At 46.7% G+C, this 25,461-nt stretch overlaps 2 protein-coding genes across 5 annotated transcripts in view; one reads left to right on the forward strand and one right to left on the reverse strand.

The window, feature by feature from the left end:
* The window catches only part of BBS12 (Bardet-Biedl syndrome 12), a 35,440-nt gene extending 24,990 nt beyond the window's left edge, over positions 1–10,450 (reverse strand). The window contains exon 1 of one of the 3 annotated variants that reach the window (XM_033938416.1): positions 10,236–10,450. The gene's annotated coding sequence lies outside the window, so the exon portion shown is untranslated. Of the gene's footprint in view, positions 1–9,276; positions 9,405–10,231 lie in introns of those variants that run through there. The other 2 variants (XM_033938408.1, XM_033938425.1) reach the window with 2 other exon arrangements.
* LOC117357606 (caltractin) overlaps positions 10,450–25,461 on the forward strand; it is an 85,488-nt gene continuing 70,476 nt past the window's right edge. Inside the window, exon 1 of one of the 2 annotated variants that reach the window (XM_033938445.1) lies at positions 10,450–10,678. In XM_033938445.1, the coding sequence (XP_033794336.1) occupies positions 10,676–10,678 (3 nt within the window). In that variant the 5' untranslated portion in view covers positions 10,450–10,675. Of the gene's footprint in view, positions 10,679–15,812; positions 15,834–25,461 lie in introns of those variants that run through there. The other variant, XM_033938438.1, reaches the window with a different exon arrangement.

Below are 25,461 nucleotides of genomic sequence, written 5' to 3' on the forward strand. Positions count from 1 at the left end.
CAGCATGCCAGACTTTAAGAATAAATGGGATACCCATGTGGGATCCCTACGAGGGTCAAGATAAGGAAATTGGGTCATTAGGGCATAGACAGGGGGTGGGTAAGCAGAGTGGGCAGACTTGATGGGCTGTAGCCCTTTTCTGCCGTCATCTTCTATGTTTCTATGTTTCATCTTCTATGTTTCTATAAGGTGAGACCGAAGTAGGCTTCGAAGTGGAAGATGTGGACGAATCCATCTGGAAGAGCTTCTCCACCGAAAGTTGACAACGTTTAAGAGCTCGGTTGAAGGGTAGCACAGCGTTCGCATGACTTCGGATGAAGTTGTGGCCCAAGGCACTTGAGGCACCTAGTGTGAGGGTCCGTGAGACAAATCGAACGTTGACACTGGCTACACTTCTTGAATCCTGTCGCTGGCCGGGACATAGAAGGAAAAACAGCCGCTGCAAGGTCGAAGCCAAACGGAAGAACTAAAAATTTGAAGTTTAATGTGGATAAATGCAAAGTCATGCACTTAGGAAGAAAAAATAAGGAACACAAGTACAGTATGTCAGGTGCAACTCTGGGAAAAAACGAACAGAAAAGGGACCTGGGCATATTAATCGATAGGACCCTGAAGCCGTTGGCGCAATGTGCGGCGGCAGCAAAAAAAGCGAATAGAATGCTAGGCATGATAAAGAAGGGAATCACGAGTAGATCAGAGAAAGTAATACTACCGCTTTATAGAGCGATGATCAGACCACACTTGGAATACTGCGTCCAACATTGGTCTCCATACCTAAAGAAGGATTTAAAAGTACTCGAGAGGGTGCAGAGATGAGCAACAAAGCTAATAAAGGGCATGGAGAACTTGGAATATGAGGAACAACTTAAGAGACTGGGATTGTTCTCCCTTGAGAAGAGGAGACTGCGAGGGGATATGATCGAGACTTTCAAAATACTGAAAGGAATCGACCAAATAGAGCAGGATAAAAAACTATTTATAATGTCCAATGTGACAAGGACAAGAGGACATGGACTAAAGCTAAGGGGGGACAGGTTCAGGACAAATATCAGGAAGTTCTGCTTCACGCAACGAGTGGTGGAAACCTAGAATGCTCTCCCAGAAGAGGTAATTGCGGAATCCACCGTTCTAGGGTTTAAGGGTAAGTTAGATGTACACCTCCTTATGAGTGGCTTAAGGTGACATAGGTAAGGGTAAGCTAGATGCGCATCTCTTATGAGAAGCTTAGAGTGATATGGGGACTAATACGATGCCAGGGTACACCTGGCAGGGCTTCCGCATGTGCCGGACTAGGGTCTGTTCTGGAGATGGCACTTCTTATGTTCTTATGGTTTTTTTAAAAACTGAAAATAAAAGAAAGAACGTACGAACAGCGATTCATGAAGAAAAAAACACAAACCGCGGTGTAGAGAATTTACACTTATGCAGACGACATCCTCGTCCTCCTCGAGACCGATTCGAACCTCACCGACCTGTCTAAGAACATATCCTCTTGTATAATGAACCTACAATCCTGGGCCCACACTGTGCAAATGAAATTGAATGAGTCCAAAACAAGACTTCTTTGGCTCGGTCCAAAACTAGATCACCTACCCACCATCCCACTACCCTCTGGCTCCTCTCTGCAGCTTGAGTTCTCGAGCAAGGTCTTGGGCATCATCATTGATTCCACATTGTCCTTCAATGACCACCTCCAATCCTTGGTAAAAAAATGCTTTTCAGCCTTCACATGCTGAGGAAAGTTAGATCCAGCTTCCATCAAAAACATTTTACCCTCCTTGTCCAATCCATCATCCTCCCCAGATTGGACTATTGCAACTCTATCTACTTAAACCTAACTAAGAAAAACCTCCACAGACTCCAACGGATTCAGAATGCCGCGGCCAAGCTCATCTTCGCTAAAAATAAATTTGACCATGTCTCCCCGCTCCTGGCCAAGCTCCACTGGCTTCGATAATCGCCAGGGTCCACTATAAATGCGCCTGTTTAACTTTCAAAATCCTATATGGTATCCTCCCTCCCTTTATCCCTCTTTCTTGGAATTCCTCAAACCCTAATACCACCAGATCCTCCCAGAAATTAAAACTATCCTTCCCCTCGCTAAAAGGCATTTCCCACACAGGAAAGCTAGGGACCTCCCTCCACTTCAAAATCACTGAGCTCTGGAACAACCTTACCTCCCCTCTTCGGAACTTGAGCTCTCTCCAAGTTTTCCGCAAACATCTGAAAACCTGGCTTTTCTCAAAAAATGTAAGTCTCCCTCCAACTTATAAATCAAGGAAACTCTTATATCTTGCCATCCCAAGTCCTGTAAATTTTCTTCCCACTTCTACCTCTAACCTTCTGTTGTAGTTCCTTCCTATTTTTCCTACTGTAAACCGCGTCGAGCTCTACGAACGTGGAGATGATGCGGTATACAAACCTAAGGATTAGATTTTTCTTCAGCCCTTGAGGGCCACCGAAAGCCTCCCCCACCCAGCGACTTCCTAGGCAGAGGAAGGAGGAAGTTTCTGACATCTTGTCCCTCCTTCCTCCGCCCGACGCCGTGCAAGCAGGAGGACTCTGCTCTCTCTTAGAGCCCCTGCCTCTCCAGCCACCGGGGATCGCCGACGCAGCCCGACTTTTGAGTCGGATTTTTCTTCTTCAGCCCTTGAGGGCCACCGAAAGCCTCTCCCCCCAGCGACTTCCTAGGCAGAGGAAGGAGGAAGTTTCTGCCATCTTGTCCCTCCTTCCTCCGCCCGACGCCGTGCAAGCAGGAGGACTCTGCTCTCTATTAGAGCCCCTGCCGCTCCAGCAACCGCGGATCACCGAACGCAGACCGACTTCTGAGTCGGACTTTTTCTTCAGCCCTTGAGGGCCACCGAAAGCCTCCCCCACCCAGCGACTTCCTAGGCAGAGGAAGGAGGAAGTTTCTGCCATCTTGTCCCTCCTTCCTCCGCCCGACGCCGTGCAAGCAGGAGGAATCTGCTCTCTATTAGAGCCCCTGCATCTCCAACCACCTCTCCAGCGAACTCTGAACACAACCCATACATCCACTCTCACAACCAACTCAAATAACTACCAAACCGCAATCTTCACAAATTAAAAAAAAAAAAAAAAAAAAAATGGCACTGCGCACACACAACCTCATTCTTGCCCTCATACTAATTGCCACATTTATAGCAAAATGGAAAACCACAGGCTACCAAATACAAACCATCCCTATCCTAACAACAACACACAGACCTGTTCAACATACCAGAAAACTGCATACCACTAGAACACTAACTCCATGCCCACTATCCAGCCAAGCCAGCATCCCCACTATCTGGGGAAAAAGACCCCCACCAAAACCTAACTCAAACACACAAAAATACCAAACCTCACCAAGAACTATCATCAATACAACCACTACACCAACCACAAAATACACTACAATTGCTTGCGCATATATGAACATCAGATCCGTCAGCCCAAAGGCAGAATTAATCAAAGATTGGCTGACCAAAGACAATCTAGGCTGTCTCTTCCTAACCGAAACATGGCTCACCTCTGAGTCAGATCCAAGCATCACAGAATTCTGCCCCAAAGGATATAAACTTGAAGTAGTATGTCGAGAAAACAGAAGAGGAGGAGGTCTAGCAATCATAACATCTCAACATCGACGTACTAACCAAGCACTCCACCCCTTATCTTGATCTGCTAGCCTGCCAAATATCTGACAAATCACTCAATGGAAACCTGAACTGTCTTATTTGCTACATTACACCAGGTAAATGGAACACTTCAAAACAAGAACTTGAAGAATTCATCTTCCAGAACTCACTCTCCTCCACACATAACTTAATCCTCGGAGACTTAAATCTCCACTTAGAAGATCAATCATCCAAAAAAACAACAGATATACTCTCATACCTCAACACTTTATCCTATCAAATTCTCAACCCAGAACCCACACACGAAAAAGGTCATCAACTTGATATAGCAGCTTACTCATCTCCAAATCAAAACACACAAAACATCTACATCTCAAACGGGTCCTGGCACCCTACTCTATGGTCAGACCATTTCAAATATTCATTCACCATCAATTGGGCTCAAAATAACAACAAACCCATCCCAAAGAAAACACTCATCAAATTCAGACCGAAAATCGAACCTCACACATTCTGGAACACAGTCGACCCCGAAATCGACCCCAACAACCCCAAAGAATTCATAAACAGCTGGCGGACCCTCAGTGAATCTACACTAAACGAACTTGCTCCAATAAAAAACAAAAACAAAATAGACAGACCATCTAATAAATGGTTCGACGACGAACTTCTACAACTAAAAAGAAAATGCAGACAATTAGAAAGGTCATGGAAAAAACAAAAACACAACCACATCAAAGATGAATGGAAAATCCTAATCAAACAATACAATACCAAACTGAAGGAAAAACGAAAAAAACTACTACTCCAAACTCATCAGCACCGAAAAACCAGACACAAGAATACTTTTTGACATCTTAAGAAATCTCACCGATACCAAACCATTTCTCGCCACCCAAGGAAACCAAACTCCCACAGCCACCCAATTAGCGGATCACTTCAAACACAAAATCATCACAACCAGATCCACATTCAACAATTCAAGAATCAACATAGAAGAAATACGAATCAATCCCAAAACAGATGAAGCAATCCCAGCAGACAGGATATGGACAAACTTCCCAAAGATACAATGGTCAGACTTGAACAGGCTTTACAAAAAATACAGCAAATCCTCATGTGACTTGAACAACTGTCCCTCATACTTACTAGCAACAGCTTCCACCAAATTTAAAGCTAGCCTCACACTATGGCTTCATACAACACTAAGTGAAGGTCATTTCCCACCGGAATTAGGAGAAATCATAATTACACCTATCCTAAAAGATCCCAAAGGTCCTATAGATAATCCTGCAAACTATAGACCAATCGCTTCAATCCCTCTATACATTAAAATAACAGAAGGCCTTGTCGCACAACACCTCTCCAACTACCTTGAAGACCATCACATACTACATCCATCACAATCTGGATTCAGATCCAACCATAGCACAGAAACTCTACTGGTATCACTATTGGACATTGCCCGACAACACCTCAGCAAAGGAAACAAGCTGCTTCTCATTCAACTCGATCTTTCTGCGGCATTCGACCTAGTTGACCATCACACACTACTCCAGATATTAGACGCAATAGGAATCTCAGGTAATGTTCACAAATGGTTCCAAAGCTTCCTCAAAACACGAACATACAAAGTCAAATCAAAAGAGCACATATCCGACCCATGGTCAAACCCATGTGGAGTACCACAAGGATCACCATTATCACCCATATTATTTAACCTCTTCATAGCATCCCTAGGCATAACCCTAGACGCCCTAAACACAGTATCATTCAGCTACGCAGATGATATAACTATCCTCCTCCCCTTTAATATTCAAGACCCCTTATCCACAAACCACCTGAAAATGATAATGGAAACGGTAGAAAAATGGATGTCAAGTCATAAACTAAAACTGAACTCGGAAAAAACTAAATTCCTACTACTGGAAAGGGAAAAAAACCCATCTCTCACAGAACTAGAAGTAAATACAATCAAGTACCCAATGCAAAGCACACTCAAAATCCTGGGAATCCTACTAGACAGAAATTGCACAATGCAGTCTCAAATCCACAAAATCATCCAAAGAGCATTCTTTACAATACGTAACCTAAGAAAAATAAGAAAATTCTTCAACAAAGATCAATACAAGATATTAGTACAATCCCTAGTACTGAGTATTGTAGATTACTGTAACAGCCTATACCTATCATGCCCAAATTACATGATAAAACAATTACAGACAGTTCAGAACACAGCCCTCAGAATCATCTACTCACTAGGCAAATATGACCACATCACCAAAGCATACTTAGACTCACACTGGCTACCAATAAAAGCAAGATCCCAGTTCAAATTCTACTGTCTACTATACAAAGTAATACATGGAACAGCACCCAGCTACCTAAACAACAGACTACACCGTAACCTCTCACACAGATTAAGGAGAACCCAGAGCCTATTCACTCACCCCCCTCTCAAAGGAACACGACGAAAGAAACTATATGACAGCCTTTTAGCGACACAGGCAGCAAAGATCGATACTACCATCACCAATCTACTGACCAAATCAATAGACATTAAAGCATTCCGAAAAGAAATCAAAACTCATCTCTTCAAAAAACACTTCCCATCATCATAACCTCACAAAAGTATTAGAAAATGCTCTCATGACTACCCAAACACCACCACCAGCAACACCCGAATCCGGACAGTATTATCTCTACTCATCTAAACAACAGAATCCGGACAATATTATCTCTATTCGTCTAAACAACCTATCACTATCTACTATCTACTACCAATTTATCCTGGAAAAGTCCAGAACAACAATTGTAACTTAACGCATTCTTGATTATATGTACTGCAATGCTACTGGAAATGTCCAGTCTTCTAACTTGTAATCCGCTTAGAACCGCAAGGCACAAGCGGAATAGAAATCACTAATGTAATGTAATGTAATGTAGATTAGAGAAGGTACGAAGTTGAAAAGTTAAATGCAGAGAGTCAAAGATGGACTTCTCGGCTCCGCAGAAAACTGAGAACTGAGGAGACGCGCCCTACGCTGGGCGGGAAGGCAATCGTGCATGCGCGGTGTGGTCGACTTGAAACTTCTAGTTTCTTCAAGCAAGTCTGCTTGCGAGGCTTCCGCATCCGGGCTCCGTCGGTGGCATAAACGTGCATATAACTCTGTAACACCACCATAGAGCTCTGTGTATTTCAGTATAGAGCCCATGTATTGTAACACCTCACAATCCTATATATAAAACCCTCTCTGCCCGGGGGGACGGCAGCATAAACCCTGGAGGGTTTAGACTTTTTCAGCAAAGACTCCAAAACCAGGGATTGATGAGAAAGTTGTGATTTTACGGAACCGTGCGGTATCGAGATTCCATCTTGGAAGGGATGGCCGGAATAGCATAAGGAGTTTCCAGGTTCTGGAAGAAGGTCTGTTTCAGAACCTGATTGAGAGGAAGCCGCAAAGACTCCTTAGGAGGATGGGGGAGTTCCAACTCATCCAGATATTCCTGGGTATACCGGGAGTCAGACTGGAGGTCCAGTTGAAGAGCCTTACCATGTCTGAGACAAACCTTGCAAAGGAGGAGATCCAAGAGGAAGAAAGGACCTCATGAGGTAAGGAAGATCCAGAGCGTTTAGCTGCCGAAAAAGATGGGGATGCTTCCCGAGAATAAAGATCAGGGATGTCCGAGTCATGAGAAAGGGACGGAGAGGATGTCCTGCTCTGAAGCTCCGGTGAGGCAGAAGAGCGCCCGTGTTGCACCTGGTAAGGTGAAGAGTCTGGAGTGCGAGGAATGGGAGAAGAGACCAATTTCCCCGATGGCTTCGAGGGAGGGGTCCTTGACCTTGAGCCACACCAGCCCAGGGAGACCAACGGGGAGGGCCGCCTTCGAGAAGGAGAGGTGCGTCTCGACTGCACCGAAGTCCCGAAGTGCCTCGAGGTTCACAGGGCAGGAGACCTACCCCGGCGAGGCGAGTCCCTCGGCCACTTCGTGGGCGGGAGCCTCGAAGAAGCGGCTTCAAAGAGGCGCTTCGACCGAGGCGCATGGGCCGGAGACCCAAGCCTCGAAGCTGGAGAAGACCCACTATAAAAGAGCCTGCGAGACCATCTCCAGGGGGCATCGAGCGGGTGCTCAGGCCGATCTGCCGAGAGCGAGGTCGAAGCAGGGGCAAGCTGGCTCAGAACCGAGAGCTGCATTTTTAGGATGGCCTTCAGCATGTCTTCGAACATCAGCACCGAGACCATTGGATCAGGCCTTACAGGTGCAGCAGTGCGCTCCAATGAAGGCGACCTTGATGAAGAGTATTCCCGTTGTGTGGAGGCATGCTTAGAAGGAGGTCTGAACGGGGCACGACCCACCGCTTTCCCCTGAGATCCCAGAGAAGGCTTCTTTACTAGCGAACCTGAGGGAGGAAGAGGAGACTTACCCGAGATCGCAGGTTTCGTCAGGGCAGCCACCAAAGCCTTGGTGGAAGAGGGTGGCTTCGACGAAGTCGAGGCCTTCGAGGCCGAGGCCCCCGCCAGGGCCGAGGTTGAAGTCGGGGTCGCCATGGCCGCTGCAACCATGGCTCCAAACAACTCGAGGATCCGAGCTTGTCTCCGACAAAGCGCCCGCAGTTGGAGGGTAGCACAGCGCGGGCAGGTTTCAGTCCGATGATCGGCTCCGAGGCACTTGATGCACCAACGGTGGAGGTCAGTAATGGAAATCACCCGACCGCACTAGGTGCACTTCTTAAATCCAGTGATAGGCCAGGAAATAAGGTCAGAGTGTCGCTGCAGCTGCGTGAGGCTCGTCGGCCTAGTCGGACCCGGAGCCCAATGACGAAGGCAGAAAAAGGTTTTTGCTTATTTTTTGAGTATTATATGGAAACGCGCCGCACAGTGACTCACCCGAAAACAAAAAATTGAAATAAGCTGCGGTGCTAGAGGCACTCCGATCTCGTAGAGCAGAGGAACAGGTATTCTGGCTCCGCGGAAAACAAAGAACTGAGGCCACGCTGAGGAGACGCATGCCCTGACTCGAGCGGGAAGGCACACGCGCATGCACAGTACACTCGCAAGCTTGAAGATCTTCAAGCAAGTTTGCTTGCGAGAATGTCCGATCAGGGCTCCGTAGATGACGTCACCCACATGTAGAGAATATGCTGCCTGCTTGTCCTGGGATAAAATTGCTCGAGTACCGATTGTAAAAACTGCTTAGATAACCTTGATAGGCGGTATATAAAATCCTAATAAACTTGACATCGTCCTAGCAACCGCAAGGAGCCCTCCGGGGTCTCCCAATGCTCCGTGACTAGGAAAGTAATAAAAGGATGCAAAGGGAAAAATGCAGACTGAATCTTAGAGCCAATCACAGAACATTGTTTAGTTGAGGTCTACAAAGGTTCCAGATTTAATTCCTGCAGGGAATCTGTAATAACTTCCAGCAATTTATCTTTACAAATACAGTAAACCTAGAGAAGACCTTTGCCTCAAACAAGTAATCCTCAGTCCAGGTCCCTTCAGTTTTCAGGCTGCCAGTCAGGCTGATGCCAGACTGAGAATCAGACCCTCATGAAATGAAACCGTGCGTTGCAATGTGGGGAGAAAACCAGTCGGCATCTGTCAAATAACTCCCAGACCATAGCGCTGTGCTCAAGTACCTGATAAATCAGGGCAAGCCTTGTTCCCAAGGGAATGATCCCCAAGTTCCTTAACTGTTAGTGCAGGCTGGCTAGACAGGTTCCTTTACCACTGCCCTGCCAGCAGCAGACGACTCATCAGAGAGTCTGCATCCTCTCCCAGGCACAGCTGCCCCAGGGCTACTTGGCACAGCAAGCCTCAAAATCAGATTTAAAAAAACCCCCAAATAATAAAACTTCTCATAGCAGAAAGTCTCCTTCCAGCTCGCTTGCACAAGGAAAAACTGAAGAGAGGCAGGACAGGCCACTGAGGAAAGAGGTGCAGCTGAAGAAAAAGTATCGATTCCTTCTGCAACAGCTGGTGATTTGGGGGATTCAACCTACTTGTCAGGACTTATAAGAATTGCCAGATTGGGAATAGACCAAAGGCTGAGTATCCTGTTTCCAGCAGTGGCCAACCCAAGTCTCAGGTATTCTTTGTGTCACAGAAGTAAGATGAATTTCAGTGTCTTTGATTTGGGGTTTTGTACATGACCATATTTTTCAACATTTATTGAGTCTTTCTTTTTTTTTTTTTTTTATATTTATAAATTTTCAATTATAATCAATCAAATTTAAACTTGTACAGAAAAGCAAGATTCAATAAAGAAAGAACATCCAACATATTAAATTTCAAAAGAAAAAATAGATTCTGTCTTAAATCACGCTCAAGTCCTCATATAGGATCCAAGATTAAATCAAACGGAATTTAAAGTAATCAGGTACGAAAGAAGAAAGAAACAGTAATAGGCAGAACTGTTGAGTCTTTCTGTGTGTTACATCAGGCCCTGAGCCCATCAAAGTGGGGCGTTACTTCCGGTATCCAGTCCTGCCAGTTCCCCATGCTCATGAGAGCCCCACCCCCTTGTTACGTAGTTATAGAACCGCCTTTTAAGCATTTCCAATCCCGCCCCCCCGACAGAAAACGAAAGCAAACCTTCCTTCCAAAGTCAGGCGGGAGAAGCTTTGTTCACTGTCATCTCCTCGTGAGCGTCAGAGAAAAGGAGCGAGTCCGGCGGCGGTTCTGTCAGGGAGCTCGAACGCGACTTGCCTTCTCGCGCAGCGCGCCATCCGAACTGCGCACGCGCGCGATGTGTTCTGAGCGGCGGCAGCGTCGCCATGGAGACTGCGTCGCGTCCTTCAACGTTAAAAACCAAACGAGCATCGTGCAGTCGGGGGCCCTATTGGTTTGCGAGGCGAGGAAGGCGGGGCCGTATGGGCCTCTCCTCTCCGCGATTGGCCTGTTGCAGTTGGGGGCGGGGCCGGGCCCGTTGACGACGTTGCCCGGGGTTGCGCTGCTTGTTGTGGCGCGGTGGCAGAAGCGAGAGGAAGGCGGGAAGGGAGGAGAGCTCCGGGCCCGACGCTGAGAAGAGAGTTCCCGATGGTGAGGAGTAGTGGGACGAGCTCAGTGGTCGAAATGGGAGGGTAAATGGTCAACCCGGCTACTACCAAATATGTCTGTAGCGCTACCAGAGTAGGAAAACAGCCCCCCCACCCTCACACACAATTGGGCCGTCTAGCCAAGGGTTCGCGACAGTACCCCCAATGCGCATTCTTCCTGTTGCCCGGATCTCGAGAGCGAATTCCTTTGGGGGTTGACAAGTTGCCTCCTCTGCCCCACCCCCGTCGCTCTCCTCTGCCCCACCCCCGTCGCTCTCTCCTCTGCCCCACCCCCGTCGCTCTCTCCTCTGCCCCACCCCCGTCGCTCTCTCCTCTGCCCCACCCCCATCTCTCTCTCCTCTGCCTCACCCCATCTCTCCTCTGCCCCACCCCGTCGCTCTCTCCTCTGCCCCACCCCCGTCACTCTCTCCACTGCCCCGCCCCATCTCTCCTCTGCCCCACCCCCCGTCGCTCTCTCCTCTGCCCCACCCCCGTCGCTCTCTCCTCTGCCCCACCCCCGTCGCTCTCTCCTCTGCCCCACCCCCATCTCTCCTCTGCCCCACCCCCGTCGCTCTCTCCTCTGCCCCACCCCCGTCGCTCTCTCCTCTGCCCCACCCCCATCTCTCTCTCCTCTGCCTCACCCCATCTCTCCTCTGCCCCACCCCGTCGCTCTCTCCTCTGCCCCACCCCCGTCGCTCTCTCCTCTGCCCCACCCCCGTCGCTCTCTCCTCTGCCCCACCCCCGTCGCTCTCTCCTCTGCCCCACCCCCGTCGCTCTCTCCTCTGCCCAACCCCCGTCGCTCTCTCCTCTGCCCCACCCCCGTCGCTCTCTCCTCTGCCCCACCCCCATCTCTCCTCTGCCCCACCCCCGTCGCTCTCTCCTCTGCCCCACCCCCGTCGCTCTCTCCTCTGCCCCACCCCGTCGCTCTCTCCTCTGCCCCACCCCCATCTCTCCTCTGCCCCACCCCATCGCTCTCTCTTATGCCCCACCCCCATCTCTCCTCTGCCCCATCCCGTTGCTCTCTCTTATGCCCCACCCCATCTCTCCTATGCCCCACCCCTGTCGCTCTCCTCTGCCCCACCCCGTCGCTCTCTCCTCTACCCCACCCCCATCTCTCCTCTGCCCCACCCCCTTCGCATTAGAATTTGTGTTGTATGCATGCTTGTACTGGGAGCCAGGGTGAGTCTTGGTAATGTGGTCGTATTTTTTTCAGCTTGTATATAAGTCTCTCCCCCTCACAAGTATTCACTACGTTTCCACTTGTATATGTTTATTTTATTCATTTATTTATCCCAGGACAAGCAGGCAGCATAGTCTCATGAATGGGTGACGTCACCAACGGATCCCCGGTACGGACCTCTTTAAAAGTGCATCGCCACTTTAAGTGTTTAAAAAGTTTGCGATAGCCCGAACGGCGCATGTACGCAAGTGCCTTCCCGCCTGACGTAGGTCACGTGATCCCTCAGTTTCTTAGTTTCCGCGGAACTAAGATATCTCTCATCAATGGTCGTTGATACTTTTTTCACTGCCTTCCCTCTCACGCAGCTTATTCTCTGATATTTTTGTCAGTATTCGTTTTCTTTCATTTTTATCAAAAAAAAAAATTTTTGCTTTCGCGGGTTCAGCCCAGTGGGACCTGTTCCACTCCTCAAGCCTTGACCTTTGATTTTGTCGAAGCCATTTTTCCCTCAATGGTCCCGTCCTCAAACGGGTTTTAAGAAGTGCGGACGGTGTGCTCGCCCAATTTCCATCACAGATCCGCATCGCTGGTGTCTCCAGTGTCTGGGGCCAGCGCACAGGGCTGAATCTTGCACTTGTTCCTCCCTCCTGAAGAGGACCTTTCGTTCTTTCCTGGTTTTTTGTTTTTTTCTTCTCCCACATTGTAACTTTACCCTCCTTCCCTATCTTTCATGTGAGTCTTAATTGATTTTATTGTAATTAGGTTAAAGTTTCTATATTATATTATTATGTACATCGCCTAGAATTTCAAAATAGGCGATTCATCAAATGTGAAATAAAACTTGAATAAAACTTGACCCTTAAGAATCGACAGATTCAGCAACATCTCCTCTTTGGTCCCATTATGGAGGGTGATTCGACACCAACACCGGCATCGGAGTTTGCACCGAAGTTAACACCACAACATCCGATGTCGATGGAATCATCTTCAGTGTCGCATGCAGTAGGTAAGCCGGCTAAGAAGCCTTCCCCTACCCCTTCGGGACCTCAGGTTACTTCAGCAGTGAGCCAAGTCCTGCAGACCTCGAGGAGACCCAAAAAGCGTTCGGTTCCTATTGCGGTGAGTGCCTCGACATCAGCGGCCTCATTGCCAGAGCGCAGAACCGCACCGATGGTACCAGCAAAAAAGCCAGCGGTACCGATGCACACTCTCAAGCAGCAAATTCAAGAACTGCTGCAAGAGGAGTTAAAGGAGCAGTTACAGCCCTTACTCCGTTATGGCAATGCCGACTCCTCCAGTGCCAGTCACGGTCAGGTCTGAGTCAATACCAACCACTACAGTCTCGGCACTGGCAGTACAAAAATCTTCATCGGTACCGTTTGGGTTGGTTAGGGACTCGATGTCGGAGACAGCTCGACACCGTTCTTCTTCACAAACATCTCCCGAGACGGTGTCAGTCAAATTGGGTAAGGCCTTGAAGAAGATAAAACATATGGAACCATCGACACCCAGTGCTCGACATCGCCTTCTATTCACACGGGACTCTGATCGCTGGGGTGATTCTGAAGAGCCTATTCTTTCTCATCATGAAGTCTCTTCCGATGAAGACTCTCCATTCCCATCTTCTCAAGAGCCTTCTTAAAAAACGGATAAGTCCTCTTTCTCCAAATTTTTGAAAGAAATGTCACAGACTCTTTCTATACCCCTTAAAGCTGACTCAAAAAAATCTAAGCAATTTTTAGATTAGATTTTACAAAAATTTAGAAACTCTTTTAACCATCCCTGTGGCTCCTCGCAAGCTTGATTTGCTATATAGGATGGTTCCCATTCCGGGCTTTGACAAGTCTCAGCTCCCCCATGAATCTCTCCTGGTGGAGTCCACACTTACAAAATCTGCAGGAGCCAGTGTCTATGCTTCTGTCCCTCCTGGCAGAGAGGATAGAGCAATGGACCGCTTTGGCAAACGATTATTTCAAAATGCCATGCTTGTCAACTGGTCCAGCAACTTTGCCTTCCATTTTTCTTTCTATCTGAAACACTTGGTTAACCAAATTTGGTTGGATTTCAAGGGTGGTTGAGCATGGGCTCCTGGTCCACTTGACATGGAATGGCCCCTGAGTGTTGTCAAAGATGTGTTCAATATCAAATTAAATAAAAGGAAGTATGAAAATGGTCACAAAAACAGAAAATTTTGTCAGATAAAGGCTAAATAGCATATTGCATCTGCTAGTCCTTTAGAGGTCCTCTGTACTTGTCCCTTGTTTCTGAATTTAGATGCAGTCTTTATTTCCACCATTTACGTCGAAGGCTGCTCCACACATCTTACCACTTTTTCATAAAGAAGTATTTCTTTAAATTACTCCTGAATCTATCTCCCATCACCTTCATCCTCTGCTTTGATTGGGGAAATTATGCATAAGAAATTGCAAATAAAAATACAGTACAACATTTTAAAATATTGTTCACAGAATTTGCAGAATTCCCTCGGAGTAAAAGTTTTAGTTGTATTTTATCAGAGACAGCAATATAGTTAGCGATTGATGAGGTAGCAATGACGCATTATGCCGAGACTTGTGCGGTGGCTTTTTCAGTGGCAGGTGTACTTGAATGCATTGCTGGTAAAGGCTCCTGCACCAATTGGTTAGTGCTATGCCTCCATACCCACCCCAGCGCTAAAAAAAAATTTTTTAGAACAGAAAGTGTCAGCCTCAACATTTTCAGTTGGTCTGACCAATGTCAGCAAAGGCCTATGGGAGATCATGTCATTCATGTCTGACCTTAGAGAATGTCATTGAAAACAGCCTTAGCCAACCTAAATTAAATCAGTGCTTAAAAGGTAACAAAAGAATTTGCACCTAAGAGGTGCGAAGAAGTGCAAAGAGGTGTTAAGATGTGCTAAGATGTGTTAATGTCTGGTGCTTAAGATGCCCACAAAAAACAAAAGGGAACAAGCCTAAAGAAGTTTTTAATACCTTTTGTAACCTAGATGGTGCTCAGAATCCACGGATGGAATAGAAAAAACTCAAGATGGGGAGCAAACCCCTAAAGAGATTTTTTCATAGAATCTATCATTGCACCAACTAATGTATTAGAAAGGTGATTAAAAGTGCTTCATACTGTTTTACATGTCCATAACGTGAGTAAATATTCAATAATTCAAAAACTATAAACTATAATTCAGGACTATAAACTGGAGATCATGTAGTTGGTGAGATGTCGAATTCCAATGCTGCACTAGAGGGGCAGCTAAATCGCCCCTCCTAATCTTGCTCAGATGCTCAGTTATGCGTACCTTGATACTGCGGATGGTATGACCAATGTATAACATCTTACATGGGCATATAATCATGTATACCACCCCCTGAGTGTCACAATCCGTGGTATACATGATTATATGCCCATGTAAGATGTTATACATTGGTCATACCATCCGCAGTATCAAGGTACGCATAACTGAGCATCTGAGCAAGATTAGGAGGGACGATTTAGCTGCCCCTCTAGTGCAGCATTGGCATTCTACATCTCACCAACTACATGATCTCCAGTTTATAGTCCTGGAAGTGGCCCACCTTAAGAGAGGAGGTAATGTTCAAGCCTGGCTGTGGAAACAAGAACAGAGATGGATATATCATTGGAACACAGTGACCCCTACTGGACTGAATCGAGAAGTTGAATGGTGGGCGTTCCTTCACCGGTGATGGACATTTTGGTATTTCATAAGTACAGGGTGCTCAGCTGAGCACTGACATCACAGGAAATGAAAGACTTTTTCCTTTGAACCAGGTATCCTGCCGACAGCGTCGAGAGTAAGTTTATACACTCCTTTCCTTGTGAATTTTACATAGTTACACCTTCTCTTTGTTTGTTTAGGAAGCATTCAATTTTTTGAGTTGCACACAGCACAGCGGGTTCTCTGAAGAAGCCACTCTGGCAAAACGCGTCAGAACCCTGCCGGATCATCGCTGTATGGACTTTCAAGTTAAGTTTGCTTGCACTTTTTGAAAAACAATTTTTTTGAATTATTGAATATTTACTCACGTTATGGACATGTAAAACAGTATGAAGCACTTTTAATCACCTTTCTAACACATTAGTTGGTGCAATGATAGATTCTATGAAAAAATCTCTTTAGGGGTTTGCTCCCCATCTTGAGTTTTTTCTATTCCATCCGTGGATTCTGAGCACCATCTAGGTTACAAAAGGTATTAAAAACTTCTTTAGGCTTGTTCCCTTTTGTTTTTTGTGGTTATCAATGCTTGGAACAATCCTTTGTGTATAACTTTTCCCAGTTGTTTGTTTTGGTGCTTAAGATGGACAGCTTAAGATATACAAAAAGTCCGGGTGCACAGATAGTTAAGTTAATCAGAAACCAATGTCAGAGGCATACTGGAAACTACTTAATAAATACTTCTGCTCAGTCTTTACCTGTGAGGCGCTGGGATCCAGTCCACAGCTGCAGACAAGGGAGAGCTCAGAAGACCCATTCCTAAACTTTGAATTTACTGCCGGCAGCGTCTACCAAGAACTATCATAAGAACATAAGAAGCGCCATCTCCGGATCAGACCTTCGGTCCATCAAGTCTGGCGATCCGCACACGCGGAGGCTCAGCCAGGTGTACACCTGGCGTAATATTTAGTCACCCGTATCCCTTTATGCCTCTCGTAAGGAGATGTTTATTATAAAATTTGATTAATCGCCTATTCTAAATTCTAAGTGATGTACAAATCCAATAAAAATTACAGAATTAGGGGAAACAAACACAACTAACAAAGGGACTAAATCTACTAAACATTTTGCCTGTTGTTTGTTATCAAATGGGTATGATACCAGTTTTTTTTTTCAGGGGTCTTTTTTATAAAAAAATTAAATAGTATTCTTACAAAATTTATTTGGCTGGGTAAAATTGCTAGAATTGCCTTAGTGTCTTTACAAAAGCCAATTGTGGAGGGAGGGGTAAATTTTCCCAATTTCTATAGGTATCATCAAGCCTATATTATGCGCCAGGGTATGTATTGGGTCCTCCCAGAGTCATGGAAAAGCTCCCAGACTGGTTATGGTTGGAATGGCAGCTCTTGTTTCCTCTTAGGCTCGGTCATGTTCTTAGTATCAAAATGCCTAGAGTATATAAAGAAAACAGAATATTAATAGATATGTGGAAAACTTTACGATATGTCAATAATTTCATACCTATTCCAATTCAAAAATCTACAAATCAAACTATATGGCTAAACTCCAAGATTCAAATAGGCGGGTTTAAGATTGTCTGGAAGTATTGGATAAAAGCAGGTATACGCACGTTAGATGATATTATATCTAATGGTAAACTGCTTGATTTTTCACAGTTGCAACATAAATTTGGTCTTGATAAATCACAAAGTTATAGGTGGTTGCAAATGAAGCAGGCTATTCAGGCGGGGTTCCCGGAATGGAAAAATCTTAATGCTCAATTTAGTTTAGAGTTCTTATGCTTTCAGGCGGACTTCCTGGGACACCAGGCCGCACAGTGGTACAAATTAATATCTGGATATATGAATAAAAAACCAAAAACTGAACTCAGGGACATTTGGAGCATTGAGATTAAGCATCAAAATACTGTGTCTCAATGGCCACGAATTTGGTCTTGGAGGATGAAATGTGCATCTATGAGACAAACATGGTTTTTCCTGTTGCATAGAGCATTCTGGACCCCTGTTCGTTTACAAAAATTAGATTGCTCTAAGTCTAATAGATGTTGGCATTGTCATCTCGAAGCAGGGACTTTTAAATCATTTATTGTTCTATTGTCCATTTAATTTGGCTTTTTGGAAATCGATTTGGGGCCAAATAAATTGCTTGTTAGAGAATCATGTGGCATTATCGTATGACACAGTTTTATTTGGCATGTCTATGAGAGCTAAGAGCCAAATATCTTCCAAAAATAATAAACTTTTACTGATTCTGACAGGAGTTGCCATTCAACAAATAACATATAATTGGAAAGATTGGAAAAGACTGAATTATAGTTTTTGGTGGAGTTCAGCATGTCACTTGTATAAAATGGAAAGAGCGTTAGCTGTTCAAAAAGGATATTTTAATAAGTTTAAGGATGTGTGGGAGCCATTGATAAATTATTGTAAAGAATAGTTACTTTCTGTACACTTGATGTAAATATAAAATGAATAAAGAATATTTTTTTAAAAAGAAACTAACCATTGTTTCAAACAGTTTACAAAAAATAGGGGTACTTAACTTCAATAGATTGTATTTTTTAGAACAAGCCTCAAACGTAGCCTCAAATAGGAGATTAGAACTCTCCCCCCCCCCCCTTCTCTCTCTTGCTCTCCCCGGAACATCAAGCTTCTCTGTCTCTCTTTTCCTGTGGACTCTGTAAGGCAGGGAAACTGCCTTTTTTTCTCTCATTAACTGTAATGCTTAATTGTAATATTTATAAATCTTGCTTTTCTGTAATATTAAGCTTATTTCTGCACAATACATATACAGTCAAACCTTGGTTTGCAAGCATAATTCGTTCCAGAAGCATGCTTGTAATCCAAAGCACTCGTATATCAAAGCAAATTTCCCCATAGGAAATAATGGAAACTCAAGACAATTCATTCCACAACCCCAAACTTTAATACAAAAAATATATGTACTTGTATTGCAGAACCTCGTTCCTTCAGTGTCAGAGAGAGAGAGAAGAACCATTGGCTCAGTTGTGATGATGTGACATGTGTATCCTGTATGTACTCGTATTGCAAGACTTTGACACTGCAAGAGTTTAGTGACTGTTCTAAACAGAGAGAAAAGATCCATCGGCTCAGTTGTGATGTGTGTTTCCTTAGCAAAGCAGCAGATGAATCCAGACAAGTGGGAATAGCTCACATCGACCAGCAGGTGGAGATAGAGAAACTGATTAACCGTTGGCCTTATAGCCTGGTATTCTCTCTGTCCATTCAGTTTGCTCTATCTCCCAGCAGGAATGTGAGCTAGTCCTCTAGCTCCTGGATTTTGGCTGTGCCGGGTGCATTTCTGAGCAACTTGAGTCTGCTGTTGAGACTAGCTCTCTTCAGATAGACAGGGGTGCCTGGCTGAGCGGTGCCGGCTTTAGGAGTAACACCTGGGCCCTCCCAGGTCCCTTCTCCACCCTACCCTCCGGAGGATTGAGGGATTCATTGGGCTCTGCTGTTCTTCTTTCCAGTATAAAAAAAAAAAAAAAGAGAATAGAGCCTGATAGTAATGTGCTGTTCCTGTTTGGTCAGCTAGATTTACAACTGCCAGCCATAACTTTGAATCGCGTATTGGGGTGAGTACATTTCTGCTATTTTTTGTCTCCCCGCTCCGCGTTCCGGCCGTCCGACACGGGTTGCAAGGTCGACCGAGGGCGGGTCGGGGTCGCGAGTTGAGGGCTGGTTTTTTGTTAAACGAGCAAAGAAAATAATGGCGGCAGAGGCTGCAAAGCGGTGTTCTCGCTGTGGTAAGCGAAGAACACTGCTAGGTCTGTGCTCAGCCGGGTGTTCAGATACACCGGCAGAGGCTTCTCAGGCAGCAGACGTGGCTCATTCCCGCGTTGGGGAGGCGCAAGTTATTTCCCCTTCCCTCGCGGTTGAGTCGGCCAGACAACAAACTACTGGGACGGAGGAGGGGAAGCCAGCGGAGGTAGTGGCGTCAGGGACGCTGGGAGGAGCCGCGGGTCCGCTCCTCTGTTCGGATCAGACTGGGTTGGCTGGATTCGGGCTAACTTCGTTTTCGCCAGAGTTTGTTATGTTAATGCACCGAGCCTTTATGTTGCAGGGCTCTCAGCCTGCTCAGCCGGTGCCTATGAGTGTGTCAGGGCGTCCGGTTCCATCTACTTCCACTTCTGGTTGTGCTGGCAAACCTCCGGGTGCGGCTGCGGTTCTTGCGGTTTCTCCCGGGAACTCACGGGTAGCAAAGAAACGCAGACTCACAGCCGCGGACGAGGGAGATCCTATTCCAGTCTCCCCGGTATCTCTTCCTGACTCCCTTGAAGAGGGTGAGGTATTAGACTTGGAAGATCCCCCGGGTAGGGAAGTAGATGATCCGTCCGCTCTACGTCTTTTTCATAGGGAAGAACTTTCTTCTTTAATTTCTAAGGCGTTGCAAGGCTTAAACATCTCGCAAGCAGATGCTATTAATTCTGGTTCCGCCAATCCCCTTATGACAGGGACGCGAAAGCCACCTAGGTCCTTCCCAGTGCATGAGGCTATGCAGGAACTTATCACGGCGCAGTGGGACACGCCGGAGGCAAGTCTGAGGGTAGCAAAGGCCATGCGGCTATTGTACCCGGTTGCTCAGAATGAACTTGAGAAATTTCAATTGCCCAGGGTTGACGCGCTGGTGGCCGCAGTTACCAAAAAGACTACCTTACCGGTTGAAGGGGGAGTTGCTTTAAAGGATACTCAGGACAGGAAAATTGAGTCCTCTCTGAAAATGTCCTTCGAAGTAGCTGCGGTCACTCTACAGGCCGCGATTTGTAGTTCATATGCGGCACGAGCGTGTCTGCAGTGGTCTCAGTTAATGACTGATAATTTAATGGAGTCTGGAGGTTCGGTTCCAGTAGAACTGGCTGATTTGGAGTCAGGTCTGGCATATTTAGCAGATGCTTTATATGATATTATTCGGGCTTCCTCAAAACAAATGTCTCTTTCGGTGGTTTCTCGTAGGTCTTTATGGCTCCGTAATTGGGCGGCAGATGCAGCGTCTAAACTCCGGCTCATAAAGCTCCCTTTTAAAGGCCGTTTGCTTTTTGGGGAAGATTTAGATAAATTAGTTAAGGATTTTGGGGATACCAAAACCCAACGGTTGCCGGAAGATAGGCCTAGACCCCCGTTGAAGTCCTCCACCTCGAGACAGCGTTTTCGGGATGTTAGAAGATATCGGGCAGGTAAACCGGGTGGTTCCTTCCCTTCTTCGAGGCCTAGGTCTCCGCAGAAAAGTTCCTTTCGTGCAGCAAAACCTCCTTCAGCTCAGTCAGCCCGTGCCCCAGCAAATCGATCTTCACAATGACGGGGTCTTGGCTCCCTCCGCTATTCCCTTAGGGGGAAGACTGTCGGCTTTTTTAGCGGAGTGGGCCAATATCACGTCGGATCAGTGGGTGCTAGAAATTATTCGAGACGGTTACAAGTTAGAGTTCTCCTCTCCCGTCGCCGATTCTTTCTTGGTGTCCCCATGCAATGGGGTAACCAAAAGGGACTCGGTACGAATGACTCTTCAGGTACTTCTGGATCTGGGGGCGGTGGTGCCGGTGCCAGAGGAAGAAGTGGGCCTCGGCAGATATTCCATTTACTTCATTGTGCCAAAGAAAGGGGGGTCGTTCAGACCGGTGCTGGATCTCAAAAGAGTCAACGAATTTCTCAGTATCCGTCATTTTCGGATGGAGACAGTTCGGTCTGTCATTGCGGCAGTGAGGCCGGGGGAGTTCCTCACTTCCCTCGATCTCAAGGAGGCGTACCTCCACATTCCGATTTGGCCCCCGCATCAGAGGTTTCTGCGGTTTGCGATCCTAGGCCAGCATTATCAATTTCGGGCAATGCCCTTTGGTCTGGCAACAGCTCCTCGCACTTTTTCAAAGGTGATGGTGGTTGTGGCAGCATGTCTCCGCAAGGAGGGGATTCGAGTTCACCCTTACTTAGACGATTGGTTGATCCGCGCCTCTTCAAGGCAGGAAAGTTTGTCGGTGACTCAGAGAGTGATTTCTCTCCTTCAGTCTTTGGGGTGGATCATCAACTTTCCCAAGAGTTCGCTGTCCCCGTCCCAGTCCTTGGTGCATTTAGGGGTGATGTTCGATACTTGTCGGGGAAAGGTGTTTCTACCCCGAGAGCGGGGAGAGAAGTTACAGTCTCAGGTTCGTCTACTTCTCGAATCCCCGAGACCTCGGGTTTGGGATTATGTACAGGTTCTAGGCTCGATGGTGGCGGCTCTAGAGGTGGTACCCTGGGCTCGGTTTCACATGAGGCCGTTGCAAATGTCTCTTCTTTCACGGTGGTCCCCGGCGTCCCAGGATTACGATCAGCGTCTACAGTGGACTCCTCGAGCGGCTTCCAGCATGCAGTGGTGGCTCAACGAGGTCATTCTTTTTCGGGGCATGCCGTTAGCGACGCCGGATTGGGTCGTAATCACGACAGATGCCAGTCTTCGGGGCTGGGGGGCTCAGTGCCTCCAAGCATCGATACAGGGGGTTTGGTCCTCAGTGGAGGCCCAGTGGTCGATCAATATGCTGGAGTTGAGGGCTATCAGGCTGGCGCTTCTGGCATTTCAGTCCAGGATTCAGGACCGTCCAACCAGGATCTTTTCGGACAGCGTCACAGCAGTGGCGTATATCAATCGGCAGGGGGGTACCCGGAGTCCTCAGTTAGCCGAAGAGGCAATGGTACTGTTTCAATGGGCAGAGACGCATGTTCCTCTCCTCTCGGCGGCATACATTGCGGGTCACGAAAATATTCAGGCAGACTTCCTCAGCAGAAATCGTCTCGATCCAGGGGAGTGGGAGCTGTCCGCTCAGGCATTCAATATGCTAGTCCTAAAGTGGGGGCTCCCGGAGATAGATCTCATGGCCTCGTCTCGCAATGCAAAGCTGCCTCGGTTCTTCAGCAGACGCAAGGAACCGAACTCGGAGGGGGTAGACGCGTTAACCCTCCCTTGGCCTCCAAATTCCCTCCTATACATATTTCCTCCTTGGCCAATGATAAGTCGAGTGTTACAACGCATCGCTCTCTTCCAGGGACAGGTGATCCTGGTAGCTCCAGATTGGCCACGTCGTCCGTGGTACGCGGATCTGATGCAACTATATGCGGGCGATCGGTTGAAATTTCAAGTGACTCAGGAATTACTGACTCAGGGTCCAATCTCCATAGAAGATCCGTCCCACTTTGGTCTTACGGCCTGGCTATTGAACGGTCGCGGCTAAGGAATAGAGGTTATTCGGAGCAGGTTATTGCCACGCTTCTTCAAGCAAAGAAGATTTCCACGTCTACCTCCTATGCTAGAGTCTGGAAAGTTTTTGACTCATGGTGTGGGAGGCACGGGATTTCGCCCTTCCGGGCGTCTTTATCGGCTATTCTTTCCTTTCTGCAAGAAGGCGTAGCTAAAGGGTTGGCCTATAATTCTCTGAAAGTTCAGGTAGCGGCCATTGCTTGTTACAGGGGCCGGATTTCTCGTTTGGCGCTTGCATCACAGCCCGACGTAGTCCAATTTTTAAAAGGGGTTCACCATATCAGACCTCCTGTGAAGAGACCGTGTCCCTCATGGAGTCTTAAGCTGGTCCTTAGGAGGTTACGAACGGTGCCTTTTGAGCCTTTATCCATGGCTACGCTAAAAGATGTCACTTTGAAAACAGTGTTTTTGGTGGCTATGGCTTCGGCAAGACGGGTGTCTGAATTGCAGGCGCTATCTTGTAGGGATCCTTTTTTGCGGATTTCGGAGGCTGGGGTATCGGTTCGAACGGTACCGTCCTTCCTGCCGAAAGTGGTGTCTTCCTTTCATATGAACCAGTGTTTATTCCTCCCGGCCTTTCGGAAGGAAGATTGGGGGGAGCAGTACTCGTTGTTGCGTCTCCTGGATGTGCGCCGGATGATTTTACATTATTTGGGGGTGACTAACGACTTTCGTCGGTCGAATCACCTCTTTGTTTTGTTCGCGGGAAAAAACAAAGGAATGGCCGCGTCGAAAGCTTCCATTGCGCGGTGGGTCAAGGAGACGATTGCTTCGGCTTATTTGTTGACAGGGAAGCAAGTGCCAGAGCAACTTCGTGCTCATTCGACTCGAGCTTTAGCTACGTCGTGGGCGGAGTCCGGGGGTCTTTCCTTGGAGGAAATTTGCAGGGCGGCTACTTGGTCGTCGGGAAATACCTTTTCAAAGCATTACCGGTTAGATGTGGCAGCCCGTGAGGAGGTTAGTTTTGGCGCTTCAGTGATTGCGGAGGCGGCATTAGCTTCCCACCCGATTTGAGTTTTGCTTTGCTACATCCCACTTGTCTGGATTCATCTGCTGCTTTGCTAAGGAAGGTAAAATTATGTTCTCACCTGTTAATTTTCTTTCCTTTAGAAGTAGCAGATGAATCCAGAGCCCCACCCTTTACGTTAAATGTCTATATAGGTGTTCGGGGGCAGTCTTTGTTTATTTTCCTATTGGGTTATTGTTGGTAGTTGTATTCAGTAATGTTTCATTGTTGCATTTGATACTGGAAAGAAGTTTTTTTAGGATGCTCATTCTCCTATCTCGGGATGCTTGGGCAAGGAGCATAACTGAATGGACAGAGAGAATACCAGGCTATAAGGCCAACGGTTAATCAGTTTCTCTATCTCCACCTGCTGGTCGATGTGAGCTATTCCCACTTGTCTGGATTCATCTGCTACTTCTAAAGGAAAGAAAATTAACAGGTGAGAACATAATTTTACCATACTGTATATACAGTGGTACCTTGGTTTTCGTTCTCTCGGAGATCTCGTTCTCTCCGAGAGAACGAGAGCCAGAAGGCCTTGAGCATGCGCAGATGCTCAAGGCCCAGCCCAGGCAAGAGGCGGGAGCTCGCATTCACACTTACAACGAGCAGAAGGGGTAAGGACCAAGTGCTTGGGAGGAAGGGCGGGCGGATGCCGCTTTCAGCACGGGGGTGCTTTGCGGTTCTCGTGGGGGGGGATTGCGATGCCGGTTCGGGGGGGGGGGGGGCGATGCCAGTTAGAGCAGGGGGGAGGTGCTCGTACACCAGAACATGCTCGGTTTGCGAGGCAAAAGTTTGCTGAGTGTTTTGCTCGTCTTGCAAAACACTCACAAACCGGGTTACTCGCAAACCGAGGTTCCACTGTACCTGTATTGCAAGACATTGCTTGTATATCAAGTTAAAATTTAATAAAATGTTCCGCTTGTCTTCCAAAACACTTGCATACCAAGTTACTTGCAATCCAAGGTTTTACTGTATATTCTTTATGCAAGCACTCTTAGTGGTCTTTGTCAGTAATTTTACTTCCTACTGAATATTCAACGAGGGTAACGAACCCGGGACCTGGCAGATTATAAGGCCAGTTCAACATCACCTCTCCAAACCTTATATTTTGGAGGATAAACCTTACAGAAAGCACATGCCAAACATTAAACTCCTAAGGGATGCCTGAGTGTGCCCTAGGGTAGGTCCTGTTACCCTGCGCTAAGCATGCAGATTAAAAAGCTTTTAAACACACACTATTTTGTATGAGCATTATTTATTTATTTATATCCCTTCTTTTTGCAGGTATTTAGATGTGGAGTTTTTTTGGGTTTTCTTTTGTGCTACGGGAGACTTGACATGGTGGTTGTTATCGTGGTATGTGATAATACAGTCAAACTTTGGATAGCGAATAACATGGTGTGCGAGTGTTTTACAAGATGAGCAAAACATTTTATTAAATTTTAACTATGAAAGAGTGTTGTCTTGCAGTACAAGCACACATCATCTCTGATCACATCTTACGCTGAATGCGACTGAACATAATAAAAACAACACGCCCAATTTATCCATAGCTCAAGCGCTCATAGTATACGCACTGTACAAGTGCATCTCCCTCACACCAGCCACGATTCTATTCAAAAGTAAAGTGCAGGTTATATGTTTTACTGTATATATTTTTATTTTATA

This window comes from Geotrypetes seraphini, chromosome 1, assembly GCF_902459505.1.
Source record: "Geotrypetes seraphini chromosome 1, aGeoSer1.1, whole genome shotgun sequence".
NCBI lineage: Eukaryota > Metazoa > Chordata > Amphibia > Gymnophiona > Dermophiidae > Geotrypetes > Geotrypetes seraphini.